The sequence below is a fragment of the Agelaius tricolor genome, unplaced genomic scaffold (genome assembly GCF_023055355.1).
Source record: "Agelaius tricolor isolate 1412-34295 unplaced genomic scaffold, bAgeTri1.0.p SCAF_3, whole genome shotgun sequence".
Taxonomy (NCBI): Eukaryota; Metazoa; Chordata; class Aves; order Passeriformes; family Icteridae; genus Agelaius; species Agelaius tricolor.
Genome location: NW_027269263.1, coordinates 25757781 through 25777314, shown reverse-complemented (window position 1 = coordinate 25777314; position 19534 = coordinate 25757781). Strand labels below are relative to the sequence as shown.

The window sequence follows — 19534 nt, the reverse complement described above, 5'->3', positions numbered from 1 at the left end:
CTGGAATTTTTCTAAGTGTTATGATCAGGGAAGACACTGCAGGATCTGTTCTGGTCCTTCTTCAAGGATGGGAAGATGCCACATAGAGGGACTTTGCTTCAAATCACAGCTTATTGGCTAAACAAAAGGTTTTGAATTTTATTCATGTGAGCAGAAGTTCATGTGAGTTTTTGCCTCACATGAGCTCAGGCTTTCCCCTTACCCTTTCCCCCCTTCCTCTATCTATCTACTTTTTTGTGAACTCTTCAGTTCTCAGTTCCTTCTCTGTAACTGCTTCCCTCCCACTTTTCTATTAACATACCTTGTAATAGGTGAGCACCTTCCCCTCCACCCAGAACTTCTGTGTGATCTACTTACTCCCAAAATTTGTTGACTCAATTTAAATTTTTCTCACCTCAGAGACAAGGGGTTTTGAAGCTAGGATCCAACACTCTAACAGAACCAGGTAATTTCACACTCGTGGGACAACTTCCTGTAAATCATATCAGTATCCATTGACACTGGGAAATTTGAAGAAAATAATCTCCCTATCAAGCACAATCTTTCTAGTAGGTCATTCTTAGTCTCTCAAATGATGCCTTATCAAATGTAAAGACACTCTTTAGGTTATACAACTTTACAAGGAGAGGAACAGCAGCTCTAGGAGTCTAACAGTAAGCAAACTGCAGCAATGCAATGCAGCTGCAGGAATATGAGCCAATGCAAAAGCAGAACAAGCAACTCCAAAAGCCGTGTAACAAGCTCAGCCACTCAGCAATCCTCACAAGCCTGAAGAAACTTTCCTCTCTAAGCTCTTGTGTATGGACCTTTGCTTCTCAGAAACACAACAAAGTATGAAAGGGATCATATATAAAACCAAAACAAACAAAACCCAAACAACAACAGGCCAGTACCAAAAGTTTAAGTGCTAACTTATTATCAGACACAATCTGCTTTTGAGGCTATCCAGGCTGCCACTTGCCTGTCAAGCAAAAACAACATCTTCTTTAAGTTACCACTGCACCATGCTATAGATACTGTGGGACAGGGACATTATTGCAATTGTAGTATAAAATATACTTCCCTTTTTTTTGCCAAACTTTAAATTTGTTCTAAGTTTACAGAAATTAATAGAATAAGTTAAAGGACTGTATACCTATATAATGCAAATAAAATGAAAATTAAAGGACCGATACCTATATAATGAAAAAAATTTACCAACATCTTTTTTTGTTTCTCTTTTGTGACAGTCAAATAACAAAGATTGGAAAGATGGGAAGTAATACTTCAAAAGTATTTTTAGCTGATTGAAACAGCCGTGATTCTAAACAACCTACAAGAGAACTACCGCAGGTAGTCTGAAGGCTTTGTACTAAAATAAATGTCACTTTGCCAAGTGAGATGCATTTAGTCATTTCCTGATTTCTTTTCCCTTTATTTCACATATTTTAAAATATGTGTTCCTGAATAATTTGTTCCTTTCCTCCAGAGATTCCTTTGCAATGACTCCATAATAGTCCACTAACGAGGGCGCTGGTACCACAATCTCTTTCCAGGTGAATCAATTCAGATGCAAAATGTATCATGACTTCACTGCAGAAATCAGTGCAGAAGAAATACTTAATCACAGATGAATTACATGTTCAGTCATATGTGCCTTCAAGCAAAAGGCGTGGGGGAAGTAGGTTTACTTATCAGCCAAGATTGTCCATCAAGAAACAAACAGTTGGATTTTAGGCTTTTTTCAGCTTAAGACATGTCCAAACTCACAGCTTCAAGGCAGACATCCCAACCACAAAAGTGACAGCTAAGACAATGACATTCTTCTGCCTCTTCAGAAGAATTAGGGCACCTGGACCCCAAGATTTGTGGAGACATTACAAAAGATAGTAAGACAGTGAGGACATGCCCCAGGAAGGAGAAAGCTTTTGAGGCCTCACACCACAGATATGTTTTGAAGAAATGCAGGAGGACACAGTAGCATGTTGCCTTGCATTCTTGGGCTTGCTTTTTTTATTCTTCAGCACCAAACTTGCTGCCCTGACCCCAAACAGTGCTGGGACCAACCAGCCTCAGGAAGCACAGAGGGCACACTTCAGAAATGCAGGTTCCCATGGAGCTCAGCAAACAAGATGGTAGGGAATACTCAAGGTCTCCAACAGACTCCTTTCCTTTAGTTCAGCAGCAGCTTACTTCTGCTGCAGCACTTCCACAACACATGTTAAGTCTAGTATTTGTCCTATTCCTGTAAAAAAAATATTTTGGACCATTTTTTTCAGTACATTATTAACCAGCAGTGTCCAAGCCACACATCTCTCCCATTAGAAGAGCAACTGTGCTGTAATGCTCCACCAGCCATGATCTGAATTAAGCTTATCCAAAAAACATCCATAACTACTTAATATTGACAATAACCTGGAAAACAGTTCTGCATGCAAGCTAAAGCATTTAAATGGACTGCAGGCACAACCTGGTCTTCATACATTGTTCTTACATCTTCAGCAAACACATAACAGAATCAACGACATCCAGCTACCTCTAAAATCATGGTAGACTGAACTGGCCTATATACCTGAATAATTTAGCACTGAAGAGAGGTAATGGCACTCTAGGTTGGAATCAAGCCATGACAGCCTGTAACTGCTGAGATCCTCTGTGTACATTTGCACATTTAAGAACCCAAGCTGTTGGTTACAAGAATTTTAACTGTTCTGGTTGAACACTTCACTCTCTTTTATAACTCTACTATTTTATTTTTTTCTATTAAATATACTCATGCAAGAGATTGTCATCAATTAGACAGAGCACAGCAAGTAACTGCACAAAATACGTTACATCCTTTGGTACATCTTATTGGACAAGCCTGCTCTATATTGGAAAAATTAATAGGAAAAGTCTCAAAAAAATGTTCTTTCTTTGCCTGAAGCTTCAATTCTTCTGGTTATGAATCTAATAGGGATGCCTAAAGTTTGGCAAGTAAAAACTGAACCAAAGCTAAAAAATTACCTGTGGTATCCAGCCTTATATGCAGCAAAGTCCAAAATGTATTAAGTTGTATTTTATTTTTTTGTTGAAAATGCATGAAGTATGGGCAAGCTGTTAAAACACTTAATATTTGGTAAGATACCACACAACAATCCATCCCAAAAAAAAGCAAAATTTTAATTTTTTTATGAAGGCCACAATTTTCTTGCTTCAGTGGTCATGAAAATGAAGTATGAATGCCATGCACAGAATGAAGCATACTGAAAAGATGAGAGCTCTCTCAAGACCTCTAGATCGAGCTCCCGAAGCGGCAACCAGAGTTACTTCAGTAAAGGCCATTCTTCCACACTGTCTGTCAGCTAAGCAGTGCAGAAAGGCATTTCAAATATTTGACCAACATCAATTGCTATTTGTGTTCACAAGCATGGATGAATCCAGATTCTCAAAAAAAATTATCAGGAACATCATTATACCATGCACCTGAAGACACTGAAACACTAACAAACAGAATTAAGTACATCGACTGGCAGAAAAAAAGCCCAAATCAAACAAATCACTAGACAGCAATGAATACAGAATTTAAAATACAGATTGACAAGAATTTTCCATTTATCCCCCTACAAGATGAAACATATGGCCAAATTGAGTTAACACTAGTCTTCAGTGAATGAACCAATCCAGCTAAAATTTCAAAAACATAGTCCAAGGGTATCCACACAAGCACTTCCTACAGCTCTTGTTCCCAATGAAGAGAGCAATGACTTGGTAAGAAAAGGGGCACATGAAAATGGGTTGAAAAGAGATTAATGCTGCCCATCAACTGCAGCAGGAAGCACTGAGTACCACCAAGCACCACACCAGAACAAAGTGCTCTGCTGTCAATATCTGCTTCTTCACTGGACATGTTATGCCTTCCCAAAGGCACACAGTCTCATTCTGAAGGCACCTACAGTGCTCCCTTCACAGTGCTTTCTCTGGCCACCTGTTTGCTGCTAAAAGCACAAGAGTTGCTTGAGATATTATACCCAAATCAAACATGCCCTCCCAATGTTCCCAAGGAATGCTCTTTGTTTCTACAGTCCAACATGAGACACTGAAGATGCTAGAACACCTTCACCTATGCACTTTGGGAAGACCATTAATTGAGTTTTCACTATTAATGTACTTTTGTCAATTCATCACTATCCTGATGATATGGAAGCTTTATTCAAATTAGAGTATAAAGCTGCCTTTTGTGGCAGAGCTCCATGGCACAGACAGAGGCACTGCAAGGCCAGGCTGCAGAGGGCATTGAGCAACCTGGGCTAGTGAAAGGCTCCCTGCCCATGGCAGGAGGGCTGGAAGTAGGTGATCTTCAAGGTCCCTTCCAAACCAAGCCAGTCCATGATTCTGTGATCAGAGGGCACCCACTACACCTGATCAGTGGCTGAATATGAATAGGCACCACTCAGAGATCTGAGCCCTAGCTCAGCTTGAACATGTCAATTGCTAGAGAAGAAGAGGCAGGGACAGTATGCTGTATAACCCCTCACAATCCCACAGAAACACTAGTTCAGGAAAAACAACACCATGTGGTAACATATGGACTTTAGATTTATTTCCTAAAGCAACAACACCAGCAGCACCTTTCCAGATCTCCTCACCCCATTCCTCAGATTCTTTTATGCACCCAAAATGCTAGAGAGTATTTTCTGCCTGCTCCAGTGTCCTTAATTGTCCTTTATAATGGCTTCAACTTCAACAGTGTGCCTTGCAAAACCTTTCTGGCCCAACAAATAGGCAAGAAAGCATATTCTCTGGATAATCTTCAACTGTCTGCCTGCTGATGGACTGGCATGCCAGCCAGTGGATAACAGGAAAATTGTCTCTGACTTCCACTCCCTTCAAGAATGGATAGGTGCCTGGTGAGGACACATGAAAATCATTTTCACAACATGTCTGGGCTCATTACCTTTGAAGCCTCTACTCTCCTGTCATATTTACTAGGCAGAACATAATTCTTAAACAACTCTGAATGATAAAAAAGCCTCAGGAAACATGAAAAATCATTTCCAGGAGAGAAACAAAGGACTTAAAGGAAATTCCTTGCTCCTAACATTGAATTACATTAATAAACTTAATAGGCTTCCTTTCCAAGGGAGTAATGCATTTTTGCTGTTCCTCAGGTTTGGAAAGTAATTTGAAAACTACCATGAATAAAAATTTTATCTTGATTTACTCTCTCTACCTGCAGTTAGATCTTCCTCTTATACACCCAGCTGCTTCTTCTTGTTATTGGCACATAAGTGACATACATTGCAAACATATAAAATATTTATACCCTTTCCATATTTTATTTGCATGCAACCTTTTTTTCCTTTTACAAAAATGAGCACAAACAGAACAGAAGGATGAATACTGTATTTATTTTAGAAAATCTGACTAATCTTTTCCTCCAATGTTTTGTTTGTGGGGAAAAATATTGCTAAATTATGTGAAATATGTAGAATGCTATTATTTTTTTTTCCTCTGGGACCTATATTTCATACCAGTCCCTGCAGTTTTCCATCCCTGGGGAAATTGGTACAGATATTGAAGTTTGTCAACATCATTATGAAAAGACAAAATTGGCAGAACAGAGGTAAGATTAGGAAGTTGCTGTTTATAATTGTTCATCTGTGAGTTACCACACTGATACTGGCTCAGGACATATCCTCTTTTGGGATTCCCTGGCCAGTGTGAATTACAATAGTAACACGTATTAATTATTTTTATTCAAAATGTTAGTATTTCAGTGGCTAAATGGATTCTACTGTTACATGTAACACCATGATTCTAGCCAGAAGTCTCATAAATTGAATTGACTATGGTGCTTGTAGTGCTGACAGAAGAAAGCTCAGCATAGTGTTAGCCTAAGGAATACTTCTGAGCATTCACTATTAAAAAAAAAAAAAGCACATCTGTTGTGAAAATGCCAAGGGGTTTTTTGCATTGGGAAATGAGCTGTTGAGTGGACGACACTTTGTACCTTTGTTAACATGACAGTTTCCTAAATCTTACTGCTCTTGCAAAGCTAATGACAACATTACCAACAAGATTGACCTGTTTGCTCCAGGAAGAAAAAACATTTAGAGAATGATGCAAGTTTATCACAGAAGCCTCAGAACTGGATCTTGATATTATGTTAATAACAGCAGTGAACGGTGCAAGGCATTACACTCTAAAATCAAAGCCTCCCCAAATTTAGCAAAGAGTAATTATTAAAGTAATTAAAGATATTGCTTCATGTGTTGGCTAATAAAATCTATGGAAATTTCACTGCTCCTTACAATGGAATTTCAGAAGCTCAGTTCAAAGAAAATATTTCCAAGCTGCTGTCCAACCTTAAACCACACTGATACAATGGTTCAGTATATTATGACATGAGACTGATCAAAATCATAGTGGAAGAAGAATTTGTTATCATTTCCAAGCCACTAACCCTACCTTCACTAAAGTATGTATTTATCAGTCCATCATACTGTTAGTCACCAAAACAGCCACATCATAAGCAACATATTTGGCCATAAATAGAAAGACACAGTGATAAATTTGAAATAAGAATTCAGACACAGCTATTACAATTTTGTCTCACTAAACCATGAGAAGTTCACACCCCTAAGATTAGCAAATTATACCAGATGAAATCAGACAGAAAAATTTCCTCTTAAAAATAGAAATTAAGGGATTTATTGCAATGTGCACGGGATATAAATAAAGTGAATTTAACTCTATATGACTGTGCAGGTTTTGGCTGGGATAAAGTTAATTTTCTTCACAGTTGGCTGGTATGGGGCTCTGCTTTGGATTTGTGCTGAACACAGGTTGATATTATAGAAGTGTTTTTGTTATTGCTGAGCAGGGTTTACACAGAGCCAAGGCCTTGTCTGCTTTCTGTACTGGCAACAAGGCTGGGGTTGCACGAGAAGTTGGAAGGAGACACAGCAAGGACAGCTGTCCCCAAGTGACCACAGGGATATTCCATTCCACATGGCATCATAGTCACTATATAAAGGGAGGGGAAAGAAGGAGGAAGAGGGGAGACATTCAGAGTGATGGCGTATGTCCTCCCAAGTAACTGGTGGAGCTCTGATAGTTGAACACCTGTCTGTCAATTGGAAGAAGTAATTAATTCCTTGTTTTGCTTTGCCTTTGTGCAGCTTTTGCTTCCCCTACTGAACTGTCCTTATCTCAGCCCATCAGTTTTCCAGCCTTCATCCTTCTGATTCTCTCCCACTGGAGGGAGAGTGAACAAGCAGCTGCCTGGGGCTTGGTGGCTGCCAGGGGTTAAACCATGACAGAAACATTTTAAAGCCATCTTATCAGGAAGTCTATAAAATAATCATTGGCCTTTCTTTTCCCAAAATCAGATATTCTTGCAGTAACAATAAGGTAAATTCAAGAGTCCTCTCCTTCTTTCCAAGTCACAAATTTCTATTTTTTCACCTTTCTTCCTTTACATATAAAAAAAGCAATGGGAAAGGTAAGGTAACATCCTGTACTGCCAAATTTCTGAACAATCAGAGACCAATGATTTTTTTGCATAATGGCAAAGCTGGCAAAAAGACAGTGGTTTTTTTTTTTAAGTTTTCCTAAAACAATTATGCATAAGTGAAATGACGAATCAGTAATTTTAAGAATGCACTATGTAAGAGAGAGGGCCAGAATATTCTTTTGCTTTTCTGCCTAAAAGAACTTTAAGTCCTACTCAGAGCAATTTGGCACAGATGTCTAGATGTTCAGTACATACATCTAGTTCTATAATGCATGAAAAACAGTGAAAGTTGCATCTTTTATGCAGTGTTTGCAATATTCACTGCCACAGCTATTTAGACTAGATTTAGTCTCGGCCAGCTTCAGGTACGCAGCTTTAAGTGATGTAGAATGAGCTTCTTCAAAATCAACAGAGATTATACAGATCACTGCAATTGCTTTCCAACTCTCAACTACAAAGAGTGTGCAACTGCCTTAAGAGAAAATGCCCAATTTCAAACAGTTACACAAGACTTCCACTATTTGGGGGGAAGAAGCACCTACGGCATATAGTCTTAAAAGCTCCTGCTTGATGTAGAAAGCAGGAACACGCATTCACTGTATATTTTTAAAAGCCTAAAACCAGTAAGAGGTGGTTTTTCCTTAAGTATCCACTTGGATGGCTAATGATTCTGAAATATGTATCCTTCACAGTATTTATCCTCCCTCCTGCACATGCTGGAAGAAACCACACTCTCTTCCGAGAGGTTAAATGACTCCCACCATTACACAAGGACCGAGAGCTGTCACAGTAGCGTGAACCCATGTCACCAGAGCCTTAGGCTATAGTTGTCACCACTGCCCTAGACTTCATTTCAAAACATAGATTTTCTTCAAGGAACTCATTGAACTTTATCCTTCTCTGACATTAAGTGCCACACTGCATAATGGCACTGTACACACAAAGATTATTCTAGCTGACTCTGTCAAGTCCAAACAAAAGTAACTCAAACAAGGCCTGGGCTATTTGTTCTAAAACACCACAAGTGGGTGTATCTTCATTGCAAGAGAAATTCCTCAAAATTAAAGAGCAGTTTGTGTATAAGCTACAGTGTAATATACATAGTCATTAAAAACCAAGATGTCTCACCTAAAATCTGCATGAAAAGTGGCAACATAGGTCAAAACATCTTTTGAAAGAACAATTTGTAATTTCCTGCACTCAAAGCCCACCTTCCCAACTCCCAAAAAATATCATAGCTTCTGGCATCAACAAATACAAACCAAAGTTTGGCACCGAGTTTTATGGAGGTCACCAAAGATTTCCCTCTATCATTTTCAGATCAAGCTTTGTTAGGTCATAGGTCCTGTCTAATTCACCCTCCTGAACTCAGCTGGTATTGATGCCCTTCTGGTTATCTGGTGAAAAAAGAGAAACAGAGTTCCTTGAAGGCAAAACCAAAAGCTCATAAAAGCTATGGGTGCAGATTTTTCTACGTTAAATTTATGCTGCAAGACACAATGATGTCCCACAGGTAGAAAAGCATCAAAACCAGTTTTTTAAATACCAGCAACAGAAGATTTGCTCAATAGGATCTCTCTCTGCACTAGAGAGAGGATACCATAGGAGTTAACACTGGAAAGACACAAAGGAATAACCTGACAATGGCACACTTCCTTTTATGAGTAGCAATAAACACCTAGCTCTTACAGACAGTAATGCTCCTTGGTGCTTCCCAAGACAAATTACTCTTAACCACATCCATACAGTTTATGGGAACAAAACATGCAAGAGCCAACAAAGACAGTCTCAAAATTTCTTCATGTAACTATTGGCAAGCAGAGGAGACCCTCTCACTGATTGTCAAACTTTTCACTGTCTTCACTATTACCCTTTTCTTAAATCTTCCTCAGGTCTTGTTTATAAATGCTTTTGCTCTCTCTCTCATTCCCAGCCTTCCCATGTCTCTGTTGAATCTAAATCTCTTGCCCAGGACAGGAAGAGCATAACTCTTGTGTAGATCACAGGCCCTCACCAGAAGCAGCACCACCTGCCTGTGATGATGCTGTGTATCACAAGGGCCTCGTCACCCACGGCAGCAATTCTTCAATGTGAAGAAAGGGTTCCACTGCAGACACCTGCACAGAAAGCTGGTCAGGACAACAACACAGGAGTGTGGCAAACTTGCTGTAAACCTTCTGTGGACCCATTTTAGCAGACCCAAAGCCTGGGCAGCTTGAATCAGCCTGCTGACATTTACTATCTGGCTTTAAAAGAGACAATTAAGAATATCTTTTAAACTCTTATTTTAGGAGAAGGCTGTAATTCTTCTTTTGTTCATCAAGGTGAAACTCTGTAATTTGCTCCAAAAAAGGACTGGATACAGGTGACAAGATGTAGTCAGACTTCTCCCTAAAGGTATGTCAGGAGAGGGAAATGAAAAAAGATAGGCTCTTTCCCTGGATAGGCATGGGAGAAGACAGAAATTAGAAACCTGATGAAGTGAAGAGACACTTTACTATTCTGACAAAACGTATCAGGGACAGCCATGACACAGGATTATGTTACTCCTGCCGAAAGCTCTAGTAAAACAAAGATTCCTAACATAGTAAGAGCCACACAATCCCATATAATGCACGTGTATCAGTAGCTGAAGTAATATCAAATCCTGAAACATTTTATTTTCAAGTCATCTGTGTGGACTAAAGAAGGGGGAAAAGAAAATTACACCTGGCCTTTGGAGTGGGCTCTGTTCTGAGCAGCAAATCCATTTTAGGCTAAGCACATGAAATCCCACCTCTGTTCCTCTCTCCATCATGTTTCCCTGCTATCTTCTCCTTTCCTTGCTATTGCCCTGAACATGTCCAAAGCTGCTGAGAGCTAGTGCTGCAGACTGGAGAAGCAGCTGTGAATGAGTGAACAGTCAAGTCTTTTTCGGTCTTTCTTGGGTAAGAAAGGTCCTCACACCTGACCTAGGCAACTCTTATTAATAAGCTCTGTTAATTTAATTCTTCTAACACTAAATGCCTCTTTCAGACTAGCACTGGGTTTGATCCTATTCGGTTCCAAAGCTTCCACCTGTCCTTGCAACCTTCAACCAAAGCTTCTTGTCAACAATCATCCAAAACACAGTCAGTGCCCACTGCAGTCCCACAGCCAGCTCCCATTTCATATGAATTAATTAATTTCCTAGGAAGTGAGGGTAAAGCAGTGAATCTTAGCAAGTCCTCAGCAAACTTAAAGTACATTAAGCTCTACTGCCCTGAATTAGAAAAATGTTAAGAGTCAGTTGTAATTGGTCTGTCAGTTTGATCTTTGCACATCACTCACCTGTACAGACATGCTGGTATAAAGCAGCACATTTTCTGCATATTTATATCATTTTGCATTTGAACAATGAGCACTAGCTGAATTCTAATTTCTGTATTACAGGTACTGGAATAACTTGGAATAAAGGGAGTGAATGCAGTAAAACCAGAGAAACCTGCTAAATTAACTTACCCTAACAAGGCTTCTTTTCTTGTAACAGTAATTCTTGTAGTCTAGTTTAAAGCCCACTTAGAAATTCCCTTATATTCAATAATCCCAAGACCCCAATTCCTCACATTTCCTGTAAACTGTGTTACTTGCTTTTTAGGTGGCAGTAGGCAATATCAGGTTTGGTTTGTTTATTTAAGAATGCAAGTCTTATACCTCCATTAGCCCTACTTAATGCTTTTTCTAACCTTACAAATCAACACCTGTTGTATACATAAACTTACTCCAGAGCATTGCCATCTTCCCTATCTTTAAAACACCAACTTTCATCATGATGCAAAGGCTTGCTTTAAACAGGAGGAGCAAGTCAATTTAAAAAAAAAAATCTTATTCAGTGCTTGAGAAGCCAATAATGTCATAGCCTTTTTGAAAGCCATGCTTCTACTAACTTCAACCAAAAAGAAAAAAAAAAAGAAAAAAAATCACATGACATTGATAATTAGAGTGTTTAATTGCTGCAGTCCTTAGATGCACACAGAGTGGCTGTTCTTTTTATCACAGTTTTGCCAGGAAACTAAACAGGTTTCCATACATTTTTAGCCAAACCCACTACAAGATCATTTATTTACAAAGCAAAAACAAAGTTAAAAACCCACCTACACCATCCTAGTTTAAGCTAAAGGAAACTGTAATATCAACTGGAAGCAACATCTCCCATCCTGTAAAGAAGAGTTAATATACAGAGAAGTTTCCATAAGTCTGTTCTAATTCATCTCATATTGGTTCCATAGGCCCCTGATGTTAATCAGAAGTTTGCAAATGATTCAGCACTACCTGAATCACAGATTCATTTTAATTCAAGAGTACACTGTCAATTCTTTGCATCCCCAGCATAACTTTTTCATCCAGAGATACTGAAACAAATATTTACAAGGAAGGCAACTGGTACACAAACTGTACACAAATAGGAAAAGCCAAGGAAAATATACCTACTATAGTAAAGGTTAACAGAGAATTATCAAGAATTGATGCTTAATACTTTATATCAAAGGTCCATTGAAATACACTGTCCAATACAGAGGTAAGTAAGAAAATATTAGTACCAGTGGTTTCCAAAACTTCTGCTCTCTGAAATTTTATCCAGTTGCAACCCCTAAACAGGACAATAATGAAGGGAGCAAGCTCTTAATATTAAGCTTTTCTGTATTTTTTTTTTGAAAACAAAAAGCCTAATTTCAGCTTTCTACAGTAACAAATGCTTTAGAGGAGTTCTCACTTGCTGAGTGTCTGGTAAGGTTCAAGACATTCCAGTACATTTTTGGTCCCATATGTGAAGGCTTTAGATCAGCAGGTTAATTAATTTGTGTCTTGCATATTAATCCTCCCTCTTTCAGACTAAGGGAAGAACAGAAAACTTTCAGTAGTAAACACTGCAATGCTCTTTTGTAAAGTCTCTCCACCTGGATATATAAGTGGAAAGGGAGAATTATGTTTCACCATTCCTCAGCACTACATAGAAATTCATCTCCCACACAAGTCCTTCCCAAAAATCATACTTACTGTGGGGGATGAAGATGAAAGCTGCATACTTGCTAATGTTCCCAAAAGAACCAAAATGGGACAATGTGCAGCAGGGATCTTTTAAATTTGGACAAGATTAGATGTCAAACCCACCAAAACCTTGAAGGCTCAGCCCCTGTGCAGACCTAGACGGTGCCTAGTGAAAGCCTTACCTACGGAGATGATGACAACAAGCAAGGCAGGGATCTGGAGCTCGTGCCATCCCCCAGCATCACTGCTGGCAACCCAACTGAAGAACAATTACACGGCCTTCAAAAGGAAAGCAAATCAGAAGGCTGGCAATTTTCCCCCAGTGACTTTTTTACATATACCTAACATTGAAAGGTGATAAGAAATCCCCAGTCCTGTAAGCAATACCATCCACTGCAATGAGGATGGATCAACAGCACAACAAAGGAAAGTCTCTACAGTCTTCAGAGATGTGAATTCTTCTGGTGAAAACCAAAAATTATGAAAGGTCTAAGTATAAAGATTCCAAACTTAAAATCAGTTTAAACCTTAGAAAGAAGATGCATCCTCCATTCTACTTAATGTTTAAAACTGTCTTATTGGGTTGGGGAAAAGATGAAGTGGGTGAGAACACAACCTTTATAGCCTATAAGACTACCAAAGAGGTTCACCTTGCAGGATCAGGGGAGCACAGCAATGCTAAACTAAGCTGCACAGAAACAACTTCCCTTTTGTTTCATTTGACCTAACATTGCCCTTTAGCTTTTAGGTGTATTTAATCCCAAAACTCAAAAAAAAAAAAAAAAAAAACAAAAACCAAACAACCAAAAAACCCAACTTTGGAAACTTTCTAATATTCCTTTCTGGCACTAGGGAATAAAAAAGTAAGAAGTTTCTTAAACAGTTCTAAATGGACAAAATAATCAACAGTTTACTGTTTTAAATGAACAAACCAGGCTTTTCTTCAGTTCTAAAAAACTAGTCAGTCTTTCTTATTTCCAGTTCCCCTGGATCATGCAGGCTACCTTTTGACAGGTTTCACACATTTCTAATTACACTGTAGATTTAAAACTAAAGCTTGGAGGTCCTAGTAAAACTGTCTCATGAAATTATTTTTATCTTATGTCCAAACCTGAGGGAACTGTGGGCAAAAGTGTGTGTAAGGTCTTAGAGCACAAGAAGAGGGAGGTTTGTTTACAGGTTAAAAGAGCCCAGAACAGGCATGTCTTCCACAGTGATCTTTGTATTTAAAAGAACACCAGGAGATTAAATCTCCCCATCTCCTAAAACTGTGGGTGGAGTGATTTTTTGTTTTGGTTAGACTTGGTGGGGTTTTGTTGTTCAATTTGTTTGCTTTGTTTGTTTTGGTGGAGTATTCTGTTTGGGGTTATTTGTTTGTTTTTAATCCTTTTAGGTTCCTTTATGTCATTTCCTCCAAACCTACTGAAGATTTTAAGAAATAAAGGGAATTCAAGGACAGATGATGAAAGTGATTAGAGGCTTAGAAAGACACACATATGAGGAGGGATTATTAAAGTCTGCCTTGCCTATAGACAAGATCAATGGGAAGGATCATAAGAGAGACATGGAAAATGAGAAGAGACATTCCACAGAATGCTTTTTCATCAGTAGAAAGGAAGTGAATTTCTGGGCTTTTTTTTTAGTGTAAGCCTTTTATATGCATGATCACGTAAGAATTAAATAATCCAAAAAAAACACTGATTCTGCTGCTAGTATCACTAAGGCTGAAAGAACAAGAAGCTTGAAATTAGTTTCTCTATTCATTAATAAACAAACCACACCTGTTCCAGGTAAGGTTTGTGTGTTTGTTTCAGATAAAGGAAGGCTTTTTACAATTCTGTTTTCCACTAATAAAAAGAAAGTTCTGAATAAGCTCCAATGTGCAAGAAATCAATTGGGACTTCTCAAACGCATCTGGTACTTGCTAAAAGCAAGCAGACTTCTACATAGACTGCTGATGGGCTGCAGTTAAGGAATTTATGTGTTTTAGTTGTACTGGAAAAGGACTTTTCTCCTCCAAAGCCATACATATAAATTTATAGTCCTGATGAAATGATGAAATGCAGAGGGTTCTTGTTCAGTAATGGGTAAGACATCAAGAGTGAAGAGCAATGTCCTGATCAACAGATTAAAAAAAAAAAAAAAAGAAAAAAGATAGCTTTAACAGACCCTTATAGAGCCTTGAAAGGCAGTCCTGACACAGTGCTCTTGAAGTAAAAGTCAGCACAGTGAGGCACGGGTTAGCATAGCTAGGCCAGTTTGAGCTTCAGGAATGTGAACTATTGCAATTGCATAGACCTCTACATGGACTTACTGATCAAGAAATATAGTGTGGGCAGAATCTGAACACCCTAGTCTTCCACAATGTTTACTGCAAAATCAAGTTCCTTAAGAAAGCACTATGACACTTTTTTAAACTACCCTGCCAGTTACATTCCAGCAAGAGCAGTATTTTGTTCAGTACAACTAAAAATGCAACTCCTGTTCCCAAATTGTTCTACTTCATATCTTAGGTCCTGATTTTGAATGTTTTTCAAAGATTTGTTTTGAAGCATTGCAGGAATCAGCTAGAAGTGGATGTTAAGCACAGTGAAGCTGCAGCAACTGGCATTAGCAGAGAAGACAGGAAATGTTTTGCATGGCTGTATTGTCCATGGATTTCACCTGCACCACCGGAGCGATCTGCAGTAATCCAGATTATAGTGACCAGATACTATTGGCAAGGAGAGGCAGGCAAAATCTCCTGGAAGGGCACCCTTCCTAATCTGGAGATGGATGATTTTCCAGAACTAAGGCAACTACATGGCTATAAATCTGTACCCATCACATAAAAGCAGAACTGTAAGGCACTAAATCCATTACACTTCATGTAATAGTGGTTTTACACCCCACTCAGTACTGCTGTGCATGGCATAGCTGGACTCTCTCGTGATTCATCCAAGGAAGAGAACATCCAAGAAGAGAGAACAGCCTCTCCTTCAAAATATTTGGCCTTCAGCAGCAGCAGTGACTTTCCTAAGTTAAGAATGATCCAACTATACCTAAATAAAGTATTTCCTCTTGTTCAGCCACTGGGAACATCACACAAAATGTGACATATGGAGAATTATTAGCAGAACCCACAATATCTTACACTTCAAACGGCCTCAAAGAAGAAGGTATTGAGCAGACCTGTTGCAATGCACTGAAGAAGCTTTTTGGCTGCAGCAAAAATATTTAAATCCCCTTGGACTCTACATTTTAAACTCCGAAGGCTGTATTTACAGTAAACTGTTCCAGCACTTCTGCAAACTAAATTTAATGATGCCTTCCTACAGTATACACAATAGCAATTCTGGAACTGTCATTTTACCTGTCCAATGAAAAGGTGTCACTTTCTCATAAGGAAAATCCTTAGCTGGGCTTGGAAGACGTGCAGTAACCTATAGGCTGGAGAATTCCTTTAACATCCATCACCTAAAAACTGGACTCAGTAGCCTATTTTATACAGACTAGGAGATGCAGCTTCTACTTTAACACCTCTCTTTTCCCCAGACTTTATTAAATGGATCTCACCTTATTTACAACATGTCCTATCCTGCTACCAATTCCAGCTCCAAGGCATTCTTCACACAGCAAGCCTCCCTAGTCTGCTCAGGCTCTTGAGAATCCCACCACCAGCTCTGTATTGTTGTGTCCATGCACTGCATTATTCTTCTCCATCCATGTTCGAGAATGGCAGCTTTAACTTCAGCTGCTCTGATGATTTTTGTTCAGTCTCTAAATAAAAACCAGCATTCTAATTTCTTGCTTTTTTTCTACATAATAGCACCAGTTCTTGCTGCTCCAGTGCGTGACCATTTCTACCCCTATGGCTAAGGCAGTAAGAGAAACATTGAAGTTATCCAAGCAACTTACCCAGGAAAAATTCCAATTTGTCTGGACTAAGCACAAACAGATTTAATACAAGGTCTTACCATCATCTGGAACATACAACATGCTGCTACCATACCTAGCAATTACTTTACAAGTTCTGTGATATTTGACACAACTTGTAAAGCCCAAACCCTGGAGCATCACAATTACATACAACTCTAAACTTGTATAGAGTTGTATTTCCAGCCCTCATGGTCACAGGAAGGGAAGATGACACTAATTCTGATTAAAAGAAATCCAAAATCAGACAGAAGACTGATGCTATTTTTAAATTGCCTTAAACATGAGATTTTTTTTTTTTAATGTCAATACACAAGTACAATAAACAACACAGCATTAGCCATGATACTTTATACTTTTAAATAAAACAATTAGAGTAGGGAGTAGAGTTTAACCTTTAAATATGCCAAAAATTATGAAGATATGCAACTTTTCTCCGTGGCCACACTTAGGTAGGTAGTGACTATTCTTACAGCAAGACCAACGAAAGAGAAACTAATGAGTTCAACTTTCAACAGAGAAGAACACAGGAAATGCATGACTGTTAACTCAAATATGACTAGCATGTGTCATATTCACCTTACAGTGTGAAGAGCATTGTAGATTCCAGTAGTAATGCTACAGTGTATAGGGTTACCTATTTTTAAAATATTTCATTATTCTGAAGCAATCTGAATCACACCATCTCCTTTTCATCACTGTGAATTAATGGGCAAGAAGGATGGAGAATACTGCTAATGCGCAGTACTGGAAAATAAAACACCCAAAACCCAAAACCTTCACCCCAGTCACCTCCCAGAAAAGATCTCGCCTCACAAATAGTTGATTCTTACACTTCCAACCATAAAGTTCATTTGTTGTCTGACCCAGGATCTCAGCACAGAAAAGAAAACAGAATTTCTGCCAATATCCCAAGTCAGCTAGAGCAACCTTGTTTTTCCTTTCCTGCAGTGCATGGGAAGAAAGAGCCACTTTTTACATGTTTTTGAACTGAACATTTAGGTAAGAACTTTAAACTAAAAAGCAAAGTGCCTTCATCAACAGAACACTTACCATAAAAGCCACTAAATACATAAAAGGATCACAGCTTTGCCTACACATGTTTATGTTTATATATATACCATATAAACAAAACACTAAAATAAAGAAGGATGAACTTGCCAGGAGACTAAGAAAAACTATTTCATAAAGCCATACATTATGGATATGATATTCTTACTTTATCCCTACAACACACAGGTGCACTTTTTCTGTCAAGTTCCATTCCTGCCACAGCCCTCTTTTAACTTCATAAAAGGAACCATAATAATTCTCTGCTGCCAGATACAATCACCTGCTCCAGAGTTTATTAAACAAACCTTGAGAAACAGAACCAAGCCCCAGTATTCACCACTGTGATCGAGACAGATTCGCGGCATTAAATCATCGGCACTGTTGACTCTGGTGAGTAAGTTCTCTATTACACTTGTATCCCTCTGGTTTCGATTGCGGGGATACCTCGAACATTGGTTTCTATGAAGTCAATATCCAGTTTCATTTCATTTTCCTATACCAAAAAGTGTTCAGAGCATGAACGTGAAAGAATCACATAGGAAAAAACCTTCCCTTTAGATCGTCAGCCTAGGAAACGCGGAGACCTCACGGGGAAAGTGCTGCAGGTTGGCGGCTGCCTGTCAGAGCTCGGCACCCCAATCGCCCAGGCAGCCCCAGCGCCGCCGCCCCCCGGCTCGCCGGCTGTCTCCCGCCTTACCCTCGTCTTGCGGCGCCGGTGCCGCTCCGGGTCCGAGTACGTCCTGTCCACGGCGAGCGCCGTGTCGCTGCCCGGCATGCTTGTGCGTGTGTTTGCGCTGCTGCTGCTGCTCTGCCCGCTGCCCCACGCCGGGCGCGGTGCCGCCCAGGGCTGCCCAAGCACCAGCCCCGCGGCCGCGGGACCGAGCGGGATCGGGATCAGGAGCGGGATCGGGGCCGCCGCCGCGCGGGAGCGCCGGGCACGCCCCGCCCGCAGGGCCCCGCCCGCACCGCGGCCGCCCCGCCGCTCCCCGGCCCGACCGGGCCCTCCGCGCTCCGGGTCCCGCCGCACGGGTCCTGAGGGGGGCCCGGCTGGGGTGTCCCCCTCCTTCAAAAAAGGAAGGACGCCTGCGAGGGGATGAAGGTGGGAGAGAGCTTAGCCAGAGGGACTGGGCCAGAAGTCCCTTCGTTTGTTTAATTTTCAAGGCCGTCCTGTCTGAGGTGACAGCCGGAGCTGGGACACGATGATATCCCAGAGAAATGGCTGAACAGAGGGATGACAGTTCCTCCCGCTGACTGCCGCTGGTTTGGGTCCGATCCAGGTCTTGGAGGGAGTTACCATCAAGCAATCTCGACTTGCCATAAAACAAACCTAAACCCTGTGGTCACTGTGAAACCTCACAAAGCGCAGCATATTGTGAACCTAAAGGTTCAGAAGTCCAAAGGGGAAAGAAAGGAAGAAACCAGAAGCATTGTGTTGTCAGTTTTGGGCAGACTCACTCGTAAGGTTTTGACTTTGGCAGCCTAAGGCACCCTGGACCAACACTGCTGCTTGAAAGCCCTTGATACCTATAAGCTTTCACAATAAAATTGTATCAACATTCTGTCAAACCAACTAAATAATCAGAGCTTGAATTTTCCAAAGTGTTCAGTAGACCAGCACAGCAACCAATTCAGCCCCATTTTCTGCATATTACCTATGTGAGATAAATCCTTCAATATCCTGGCACAGGGGAGCTTCAAACCACACTTCTGAACGCTCAAGGAAAACTTGTTTTCCAGGGCATGTGTATGCCAATGCACTTAAATTCCTAAGAGTTGAGTGGAGCTTCTGACTGATCTTCACATTCCTCTTCAGATTTTCTATGCTGAGGAATGCATTTAAGTGACACTTAACACATTTTAATCCACTGAAAAGTGCAAGTAAAATACTGTTTTATAATCAGTAAGTAGTAGAGGAAATGTATTTCTTTTCCTTTCTGAAATAAACATACTTGTTGAGTTACCACCGCTAATTATTACACAAGTAAATATGGAGTTCCTTCAGGCCAACTCTTGCAAGAGTAGCAGGACTTCACCTTTTAGGTACAGTTGCTCTCATGCTCATGTACAACTCACACTGCTTTT

General features: G+C 40.0%; 1 protein-coding gene across 3 annotated transcripts in view; it reads right to left on the bottom strand.

Annotated features, from left to right (window-relative positions):
- Nucleotides 1-19534, bottom strand: part of TMCC3 (transmembrane and coiled-coil domain family 3) — a 132604-nt gene that overhangs the window by 25984 nt on the left and 87086 nt on the right. Inside the window, exon 1 of one of the 3 annotated variants that reach the window (XM_071423278.1) lies at nucleotides 18150-18383. The exons of the other annotated variants lie outside the window; for them this stretch is intronic. Coding sequence (XP_071279379.1) covers nucleotides 18150-18227 — 78 coding nt within the window. The 5' untranslated portion in view covers nucleotides 18228-18383. Of the gene's footprint in view, nucleotides 1-18149; nucleotides 18384-19534 lie in introns of those variants that run through there. 3 annotated transcript variants of the gene reach the window in all.